The sequence below is a fragment of the Abrus precatorius genome, unplaced genomic scaffold, assembly GCF_003935025.1.
Source record: "Abrus precatorius isolate BTA unplaced genomic scaffold, Abrus_2018 Scaffold11, whole genome shotgun sequence".
NCBI classification, from domain to species: Eukaryota; Viridiplantae; Streptophyta; class Magnoliopsida; order Fabales; family Fabaceae; genus Abrus; species Abrus precatorius.
Genome location: NW_020874303.1, coordinates 27,552,260 through 27,563,636, shown reverse-complemented (window position 1 = coordinate 27,563,636; position 11,377 = coordinate 27,552,260). Strand labels below are relative to the sequence as shown.

General features: G+C 32.4%; 2 protein-coding genes across 3 annotated transcripts; one reads left to right on the top strand and one right to left on the bottom strand.

The window, feature by feature from the left end:
* The first annotated feature begins 2,249 nt into the window (after positions 1-2,249).
* On the top strand, positions 2,250-4,720 carry LOC113855958. Its single transcript, XM_027487587.1, has 3 exons — positions 2,250-3,245; positions 3,777-4,319; positions 4,619-4,720. Exons 1-3 carry the CDS (start codon positions 2,250-2,252, stop codon positions 4,718-4,720), a joined length of 1,641 nt encoding a protein of 546 aa, XP_027343388.1.
* A 1,232-nt stretch (positions 4,721-5,952) lies between these two features.
* Positions 5,953-9,627, bottom strand: LOC113853712 (probable serine/threonine-protein kinase PBL7). Of its 2 annotated transcripts, none has more exons than XM_027484260.1 (5): positions 9,348-9,627; positions 8,349-8,599; positions 7,993-8,182; positions 7,482-7,873; positions 5,953-6,747 (listed from the first exon to the last, which is right to left on the bottom strand). In XM_027484260.1, the coding sequence occupies exons 1-5, from the start codon at positions 9,430-9,432 to the stop codon at positions 6,328-6,330; spliced, it is 1,338 nt and encodes a 445-aa protein (XP_027340061.1). In that variant the 5' UTR covers positions 9,433-9,627; the 3' UTR covers positions 5,953-6,327. The 2 variants fall into 2 exon arrangements, 1 of the variants encoding a protein (XP_027340061.1); XR_003502689.1 differs by lacking the exon at positions 5,953-6,747 and adding an exon at positions 6,762-7,119 and having other exon boundaries at positions 7,396-7,873; positions 9,348-9,598.
* Between the last annotated feature and the right edge of the window lie 1,750 nt (positions 9,628-11,377).

Here is an 11,377-nt window from a genome sequence, read left to right as displayed (position 1 = left end):
TATTCCTATTAGACTGAGACTGTTGCTGCATACGTAGGTAACTTGGAAACTTGAAGCTGTTTTGCCTTGCCATCCATCGCTTTCACCTTTTACCAGCTCACTTGAGAATTAATCATGGCCTCCTCTTTGGTTAATTGTGTCCGTTATAAACCTAGCCCTCGCCATCATTTCGTCCTGTACTTCTTGTTAATTCATCTTTTGGAGACAAGATCCTGGCATTGGATTTTGATTTTTTATTATTATCAAACATGACAACCTTTTTTATGAAGGATTGTAGATTTTTTTTATCTATTTTTATCTAAAATTTAAGTTTTATTTTGATAATTTATGTAACAATAATTAATATTAAAGATTAATACATTTAAGAAGGCAAACTTTAATCAAAGAATAATATTAAAAGCATCAATCATGCTATACAAAAATTGTATCCTATTAAATAATAATATATATGATCATATTAAACATAAAAAAGATATATATTTTATCAGTTTGTCTAATTTGTGTAATATTACGCATGATATATATATTTTATTAAAAATTATAACATTTAATAATATTAATATATTACCACTATATTTTATTTTTAATAAAAAATTATTATATTTAATGTTGGACAAATTACAAAAAAATATTTTTTTATTAGTTTAAATTAATGCAATCTACTATCAATTAAAGTAGATCTTTTTTTAATAAATAGTTAAAATTTGTGTCTTCCTCTTATATCATGTGATGAGAAGATCCAAATTCCCTGACATTATATTATCCATTTTTACAGTAGTGGCCCCTGACCTATAATCAATTCCAACCGTATTGGTCGAAACGATTTCGAATAGAAGAAACACCATCCACGTGGGGCAAATATATACAGGTGGGATCTAAGAAAATGTTTGAATTCTATTTTATTTTGGTTAGGTTATGTCAAACCTAAAATTCGGATCTGCTTTAAAAATTAAGCACAAAATTTTGATGTTTAACGTTATTGTTGTTTAATATACTATCCTTCATATACTCAACTCTATAACAAAGAATTGTTTCCAAATAGGGATAAATATTCCATTTGAGAAGAAATCAAAGGTGAGCTGATTGTATATTGTGAAAGTAGAATTATTATAGCTTATGATCTCTAATGATAATTATATGGTAGCCGTGCAAGGTGGACAATATCAAACCATTTTTTTTATTGTTTTTATTTCTTTGGCCTCGACCCAGGTTCATAGTCATCATGCACATTCACATCTCACCAATATGTGATAGTATGCTTGTTGTGTTTTGTGTTAGTGAAAAGGAATTTGATATCAACGTTCAATTGAAGGTAATTTCTCCTCTAGTTATGACCATTAAGAATAACTTGGTTCTCTAGAGGAGTACCAAACAGTGTCTTAATGCATAAAGTGAAGCAACTGGAAATGGTATGGCTGACAAGAAAATTAGTGAAACTAAAAAAGGACACCATAGAAATATCACTAAGAGACAAGCAGGAGGAAATATGGGGGGATACTTGTTTGTTTAGGGATTGTCTAGAATCAGAATTTTAGAGGAAAAGGAAAGAAAAAATAATTTCTTCTATATTTTAATTTAAAAAATATAATAAAAGATAAATTATACTGTATTAGGGTAATTTTAACTATTAAAATATTTATTATCAAAATAATATATAATAGTATTAATTTAAAACAAAAAATTGGCATCTCCTCCTTTTTTTAAAATCTCTTTCCAGACATTTTTAACGTCCAAATGGATATTAAAATAAATTACTTCAAAAGAAAGAAAAAGTAAATCAAGAAACTCAATCATTAATAAAAATAATAATAAGTTTACGTGCATAGCAAATTATTAATTTATTAAAATATATTCTTTAAATTTGTGAATTGAGAATGAGTTATTTCACTTTTCTCTTTACATTAAGTTGCTCAATTTAAACGAGGCAAATCACATACATTAATAAAAAGAACAAGATCAAAATGCAAGCAAAAAACTTGATCAAAATACGAAAAAAGAAAATTCAAGTTGACCAATATAATGCAATTGTCAACCTAACATCCATTGAAATCGCATTCAACTTCGCTTCTAGCCATAACTAACTTCACTTAGAAGCAACAAAAGAGGACAAAACAGTAAGAATAATACCCTCTCCATTTCTATGATCCGAACAATTATGAGCTTGAAGGTTCTTCACATCACCACAAACAATCTGAAAGGAAATTCTTCACCTAAGCAAACAAAAATCTCATCTTTAATTGAAAAACCAAATGTACTCTTCTTCCCATAATCGCATGCTCCACGCAAGCTCCAAAAGCATTATCACTTGGTTGATCTTAATCACCATTGTAATCTACATCCTCTATTCTTCCAACCTTATTCTCTTTAACAATGACCAACAAGATTGTTCCATTTCCACCACCAATTTAAATGATGTCACCCAAGAACACCTTCAAATAAATACTCACAATACATCAACTACAATTACCGATGAAAGCATAGAAGAGAAAAAATCATTAAAAGAGAAAGTATCAAGAGATGATGAAGATGATGAAGAAGAAGCAACCAATGCAAAAGAAGAAGAAGAGGAAGAAGAAGGAAGAGAAGAAGAAGAAAACAAATCTCCGGTGGTAGTTCGGTTAACCCCTAACCAAATGTTTCAAAGAACAGAAACTGAGCTTAAACACATCGTTTTTGGGATAGCTGCTTCATCAAGTTTATGGCACATTAGAAAAGAATACATAAAGATATGGTGGAGACCTAATCAAACAAGAGGAGTAGTGTGGTTGGACAAACAAGTGAGGACTTCTAGAAACGAGGGGTTACCCGAGATTCGAATCTCAAAGGACACTTCAAAATTCAGGTATACAAATCGTCAAGGGCAAAGATCAGCATTGCGGATTTCAAGGGTGGTGACAGAAACATTGAAGCTTGGAATGAAGGATGTGAGGTGGTTTGTGATGGGAGATGATGACACGGTATTCATGGTGGATAATGTTGCAAGAATTCTTTCCAAGTACGACCATAGGCACTTCTACTATGTTGGAAGTTCATCTGAGAGCCATGTTCAGAACATTCATTTCTCGTATGCAATGGCTTATGGTGGAGGAGGGTTCGCCATAAGCTATCCATTGGCCAAGGAGCTAGCAAAAATGCAAGATCGTTGCATTCAACGTTATCCTGCTTTGTATGGAAGTGATGATAGAATTCAAGCTTGCATGGCTGAGTTAGGGGTGCCACTCACTAAGGAAGCTGGATTTCACCAGGTAACATTTTAGGAAAATTGTAACATTTTAGGAAAATTATAGAAGTGCTAGGCAATGTAAATTTTTAACACGTTTTTATTATTAATTAAAATTCATTGAAATGAGAAAATCGCGCGTTAAACAGAGAATGGGATTACATAATCTCATGTGAATTACTAAATTTTAACTAATAAAAATGAGTTTCAAAAGGACGTTGAAGAATATATTGTTAAAATTTTTGTTCATTTTTTTAACACTATATGCCTCTCCATTCTATTAAACATCAACAACATATTTTTATTGTTATTATTGTTGTTATTTGATACATACAATATTATTATTAGTTTTGTTGACTTCAATTTTTAAGATTGAATTTAAACATTTATAAATAATTTTTTAAAAAGGCAAATAAATAATTGTACGTGAGTCTCACTTCTATAAAAAAAAATAGATTTATGTTATTAGTGAAACTTATAATGTATTATTATCATTTTTAAGTTATTATTATTTATGATGCTTTGTTATTTAAATTCTCTTGGGTTACTTATGCAGTATGATGTGTATGGAGACCTGTTAGGTCTTCTAGGAGCACACCCTGTGGCTCCACTTGTGTCCCTACACCACCTTGATGTAGTGCAACCAATATTCCCAAGGATGACAAGAGTACGAGCCCTACGACACCTGATGGAATCTGTCAATCAAGACTCAGCCAGTATAATGCAACAATCAATTTGCTATGACAAAAATAGATTTTGGTCAATTTCAGTTTCATGGGGTTATGTGGTTCAAATCTTGAGGGGAGTGTTGTCTCCTAGAGAAATAGAAATGCCATCTCGAACCTTTCTCAATTGGTATAGAAGGGCTGATTACACTGCATATGCATTCAACACAAGGCCTGTTGCTAAACACCCTTGTCAGAAGCCATTCCTTTATTATATGACAAAAAATCATTACAACTCTGCCACAAAACAAGTTATTGGATTTTATTCTCGTGACAAATCTAAATCCCCTTTCTGCCGCTGGAAAATGAATTCGCCAGAGAAAATCACTTCCGTTGTAGTTACCAAAAGAGTAGACCCCTCACGCTGGAAAAAGGTAGATATGCTCCAAAACACACACACACACATTCATAAATGCTAGCAGTACATTTCTTTAAAACACACTCTTTGTGATGAGTCAATTTTAAAAAAAAAGTTAAAACACGTCTTTCAAATTGATTACTTTTTAAGATTTATTTCAATTTTAAAAAAATTTGACCAATCACAAAAGATAAATTAAAGAAAATGTTCAGAATATATTACTGGCATACTAGCACTAGCATCAGTCAATATATATATAGATAAAAGCATTGGTATGAATCCTTTTACTAAATGAATCATAAACTTGTTTTGCAGTCACCAAGGAGAGATTGTTGTAGAGTACTGCCAACGCGTAAAAGCGCAACTCTATTCATATGGGTGGGCAATTGTCGAGAAGGCGAAGTTACTGAATTGTAGGATGTGATGTCACAGCACATATTGCTTGTCTTAAGTCACTGCCGCTCCTGTTTCTAATATATTTAAAGATAACACAAATAAACGAGTACAGAAGGTGGAAATTGAGCATAGAAATATTCCAGGTTCCAACCTCTACTTGCACCAAAAATCTCACAGAACACGAGTTAAAATGCTTTGTCAGACCTTTACCATCATGTCAAAAGGTAACGTTTTATCATTTTTTTCTTTTTTCCTCTATGTAAATTATATAGAGCATATTAGCAAATGTAGTTGTCTTCAAAGTATTTAACATAAATGTTCATCATTGTTTCATATGTGGCAGAGGACAATAACGCTCTATAGCATAAGAAAATGTTTGTTGTTTTTTAACTCGTCAAGCTATTGCAAAAACTTATAGTTCCTCTTTCCTATCTTTATAGTGCTTCTTATTATTTATCTACACGTTTTATATGAAACATGCTTAAAAAAAACACATGTATAAGAGAAGATTAGTTTTAATTGAATGTAATATTTTCACCATTCACGTATATTTATATAATATAATTCCTAACAATACACTCCTTAAGCCTTTAATAATCTGTTTTATTAGTTAATTGAGTAAACATAACACTTAAATGTATTAAATTTTTAATGTAATATCTTAAAAATATATAGTTATAGATTTTTAAAAAATTTAAGCTTGTTGTCCTATATTAAGTTTTAGGCCCAATAATAGCCTATTAAAACAATGTTTTTAAATAAATTTTCAAACTTTTAAGATCATGCCTACCTAACCCATCTTTACCTCAAATCTCATGAATTTTACACTATCAAAAAGTGCTCAAAAAAAGTTATAAGCATAATATTAACATCGACCACTATCAAAATTAATTCCTTCCATGCACTCACGCCCTCACATAGTACAGTCCCCGTGTATGGTCATGCCCAATACTACATGATAAATGCAACAGATTGTACGCTGCTCTGACAAATATATACTATATCATAATATAAAGTAACTTAAATAATATAATTTTAATATGATAAAACATAACATTACATCTGGTAATAAATTTTATATAAACATAAAATAAGTCATTCCATTTCAAGGAAATTCATTCATGTAATTTCATAATCCTGTCTAAACTATTAGCAGACTTCAACCAATACAGGAGAATTTTTTATTATTTTATCAATTCTTTTCCAGCTCCTCCACACCCTCTTTTCTATGCCTTCACTTCCACATTGATCTTCCTTCAACAGCAGAGGTTCTGCTGGAAAAGTGGTTTAAACTGCTAACATATATCATTCTGTTCAAACAGTTGGCATATAGAGTCTATAGATAGTGGTGGCTAAAGCATTGCAGTTAAGATGACTATCAAAAAGTCATTTATTGTAGCTGAGACTAAATTCTAAAAGATGGGCCAAAACAAAAACACCTACATAGCAGAGCATCTTAACTACAAGAAAAAGCCACTTCACATGTATACAGAAGAGGGGGAAACTGAAGGGAATATTGTTTCTTTACTTCAGGCTTCAGAATTGAAGAGGAACCAGTTATCTCCTATGAAGGAAAATTGGATAACTAGGCATTTCACAATACGAATATCCAAAAACACTTCAATTTTCTAACTTCCAGAGCTATCTGTCTCAGAACCATTACTAACATTTCGTCTATGTATGTCACCTCTCACCCTCGGAGATGAAACTTTAGAAGAACTTTGTACTGAATGAACTTCGGGATTATATTCTATCTCAGAACCATTACTAACAACACGTTTATGATTAGCGTCACTTCTCACTCTTGGAGAAGGTATACCTTTTCTAGAGCTTTGCGCTGGATGACTTTGAGGATCATATTTCTGGGATGCAAGGTAATTTAGAGCTGTAACAACGTCAGCTATACCAGGCCGCATATTAGGCTGTTCTTGAACACACATAGCAGCAATAGCAAGAGCTTGGTACAAACCCCTCACTGGAAATTGACCTCTAAGCAATGGATCAACCATCTCCGAGAATCTTCTTCGGTCTTTGAATAAAGGCCTTGCCTGCAAAAAAATATACATAATACATGCATTTTAAGGTAGTGATTTCAGAAGAAAAAATAGAAATTTTTGCCAATTTACGGAACTTGTTAGTAAAACAAAAATCAGCAACCTTCAAAACGGAAAATTCTCTTTTATTTTCATCAGCTTACTCGTTGAAAAGTCGTGTTCTGTGCTAACGAAGATGTTCAAGAAGCTTAATGAATTAATGTCTCTAAGCACATAATGGTTACCTGGGTTTTATCCATACTCTATGTACACAACATTATCCAACAACAGAATAACCACTGTAAATAAACAGCAGCATTACTGAAGAATGGCAACCAAAATAAATGAGCTCAAAAGAACAATCTTCGATTATATGTCATGCTTGTACTTTTACAATTTGGTACTAGAAAGTTTTGCATTTAAATCAATAATAAACACGTATATGTCAAGGTTTTCAACTTCAACACAATGCATGCACCAGAAATTAAGCCTTCTACGAAGATCTGAAACAACTAAGCACTACAAAAATAATGGGGCATTTATTTAGCTATAGTGACAGTTCACTTGTTTGCAAAGCTAGAGAAGAAAATGCAATTTGTTTTGTGCATGAAGTACCTCATCAAATTTTCTTACAACAGAATCTTAGCTAATTTGAATACTCTATTGTCGTAATGACAAGATATATCTATAGTAGCATAAGAAAAATGTTGATTCCACCAACCGAGTTCAGTAAAATATCATTGACATACCCATGCAACTAGATTTTGTTCTTTAGCAGGTTTTGTATGGTCAATCGCCTTCCTGCCCGTTATGATCTCCAAAAGAACAACTCCAAAGCTATAAATATCAGACTTGAATGTTAATTGACCGGTCATAGCATAATCTGGGGCACAGTACCCATATGTTCCCATAACTCTTGTTGATACATGGGTCTTATCACCACTTGGGCCTACTTTTGCCAAACCAAAATCAGATAACTTGGCATGATATCCCTCGCCTAACAAAATGTTGGAGCATTTCAGGTCACGGTATATGACAGGAGGCTTCATTTTATCATGCAAATACTCTAAACCTCTAGCTGCACCAGCTGCTATTTTCATTCTTGTGTTCCAATCAAGTGGTTTTCTACCAGGTGAAAGATCTGAGAGAATGAAGAATATGAAAAATATAAACAATGGGGGCAAAGAACACTGTTGACACAGTATATTCTATTCAACCAATCAACCTTAAGAAAAAAAATACTAGTATAACATACTATACCATGCAAATGATTTTCCAAAGATCCTAATGGCATGTACTCATAAACCAACAGCCTCTGCTCTCTCTCAGCACAAAACCCAATTAACTTGACCAGATTAGGGTGGTCTGCCATACTCAGTGTCAAAACTTCAACAACAAATTCCCTAATTCCTTGAAGCCCATGAGGGTCCAGTTGCTTTATTGCTACAACCTACATAAACAATAACAAGCCTTAACCTCACCAATAATAAGCATGTGAACAACCATGATGCCAATGAAAAGGGTATAAATATGAAAGACATGACAATAACAGGATTAGAATGGTTAGATGATTTGATTATTATTTTAATTTTTTTACGGACCCATTTAAAACAAACCTGATTTATTTTCTCTATGTGCCCCTTGTAAACCTTGCCAAACCCGCCTTCACCCAAAAAGCAATCCGACCTAAAATTCCTTGTTGCAGCTGCAAGCTCATCAAAAGTAAATGTCTGTGCCCTGTAATTGTTAACTTTTTCTTCATTGGACTCCTCTTTTAAATTCAAATTCTTCACATCTAGAGACAGTTGATCAGACTTTGAATTATCTTCTTTTTTACCGCTCACATTCAAATCAACTTTGACTTTTTCTGCAAAACAATATAAACAAACATACAAAACAAAGAACACGTGAGGGAGAGAGTTCAAACAAAACGACTCATCCTAGGAAACCATAAATAAAACCAAACAACAATCAAAATTTAAAAGGAAATAAAAACACAAAATGACAAGGGCCAGTGTGACTTATGGATTGGAAGATTCAAGCAACATAGAAACCTCCCCATACTTTGGATTATTAAATACAAAAATTCGAGCCTTCAAAAATATTACATCAAAGTCCAAATTCGTCCAAAAATTTCTAGAGAGAGGGGTTTAAGACACCAGAAATTGTCATGCTCGAACGTTATTGTTGACCACCGAAAATGAAATATTAAACTGAAATCAAACATAAACCAAATTCTTAATTTTATTTTATTTTTTCATATGACAGAAAGTTACAAAATTTCCTGGGAAAATGCTTCCATAACGGAACAAAAAGCAGTCAACAATTTGTATCGAAGAAAAGAAACCCAGAGAGGCTTGGTACATGTTGAACACAACCCCACCCCCCAAAAAAAAAAAAAAAAAAACTTTGATCGTTGTTTTCAAAAAAAAAAAAGGAAAAGCCCACGTCCAAAATTTCATTTTTATCTAAATATTTTGAAAACAACGATCACTGAGAAAACAAGGAGCCATAAGATTGAAAACGATCACAAATAAAGCGTGAACCTGTTTAATCTCTGCCTTACTAAAATGCATGAGAACATTAACTAACAAAGATCCATTGGCGAAATTTACCAACGGCAGTGACATTGCTGGGCTTCTCGTTGTTGCTACTGTTCGATTTTTTGCTTGATTTGGTTGCCCAACCAAAGCAACTCATGCTGTTACCTCTGTCTCAGGCTTAAACCAAAGAAAAGCCCAGAACAAAGACCCCAAACATGAAAAAACACAGCAGAAACAGTGTCACAAACTGTGTTAGAAAATGAGAGAGAGAAAGGGAAACAGGATCCTCATGCTGTGGCCTTTCTGGGTGCTTTAATATATTCTGGGTCGCTACGAGGTGGACATGAATCGTAAATCAAATGTTCTATGTTACCAATTAAAAGAAGCCACGAGAAAGACACGAGGGTTTTTCTGTCTTTTCGCCATAAAAGATGTGGTGGGTTGCAAACGTGGAACTGAATGACCCAACGAAGGGTTGTTTGGGTAGTTCAGTTGCGTTCACTGTAACACAAAACCTTCTTTGCTACTTCGTGTTAACAATTAACAAACTCTGTTTCAATGACGTGGCGAATTTTAATTGAAGTTCAACGATTTGGTGCGAGCTGGTTCGCAAACATATCTTTCTCCTTCAAATGACGCGCTTGCACGCCCTAATTAAAGTACGCGCCTTCTTTACCGTTCGATTGTCCCACTAAATGGTAGTCAACGTCTAGAATGATTTGCAACGTCGAAACGATGACGTGTGGAGTGGGACCTGTTGGTTACGCGCATGCGGCTTCTATTCTTGCGTTCGTGTGTCTGTTCCAACGATGATCCACGCGTTCCAGCCATTAAGCTGTAACGGAGGAAACTAATTGATGGATATTTTTATGTGAGCTTGGCAACACTGAATCAGTGCTCCTATTAATAACTTAACGCGTTGATAGAGGGATAAAGTTGTCATAAAACTTGAATAGTAGGTTGTGAATTTTGGAGTTGGATATCGTGTCAGATATTTCATCTTCTTCTTATCTTAACTTGACTCCCTAACTTTGAACCATAAATGAAAATTTACTGTAAAATATTTTTATTTTTGGTTAAATAAAAGCAGTGGATTTAGGTGTTATTTTTTCAAATAAGGAAATATTAACGAGAGACGCTAATCAATGACCTAAATCGTAAAATAATTAAAAGCATAAATTTTATATTAAAATATTATTAATATGCTTTCAATATAGTTTCTAAAATTGTACGTGATTCGGTTTGATTTAGTTTGAATATGAAAATAATAATAATAAATTTGAGCAAACCTAATAAAGAATGGGTTGATTTTATTTGGATTTATAGTTGCATATATTTTTAAATTGTCATTTACAGAAATATGAAAATCATTATTATATTATGACAAATATAAAATTTTTCATAAAAATAAATGATCATCACTGAATTATAAAATATAATTTATTATACTCAAATCCCATAAATTTGTACAATGAAAGATTTTTGCTTTTGATAGCAAAATTATGATTGAGAACTGTAATGTTTCAAGGTAATTAGTGCGGTCAAAATTATTTTTATATTTCATCTATTAATATTTATAAGAATATATATAGTAAAATACTGCCTAAATTTTCTCCCTTCTTTTTATGCAAACTTCATTTGGAGATTTTCTCTTAAAAAAAAACTAAATTAAAAGTTGTTTTCCTCTAAAAAAAAAAAAAAACTCTCCCCCTGACTTCATTTCTTAACTCCCATATCCAAGGTTATATTTTATAATTAGCTTTAATTAGTCGTTGTTAACAAATTATAAAAAAAAAATGTGTGTCTATTTTTGTTTCATATGCAAAAATTGACTTAAATTTGAGGAGTAGAAAAACACGTATTATGGGACTCGACAATGTCTCGGAGGAAAATAAGAAATTAACAGCTGCAAATTTAATCAATAAGATTTTTATTCACACATTCCACACTGAGTCACTGACGTGTTTCTTTATAATAATACTCTTGCTCAATAATAAGTACTTCGACGACACTGATTAAAATATGAATTAAGAATAATATAATTTTTCATGATATTTCCTTAATTAGTATTTCAATGATAGTTATTGACATTTTTTAATCTA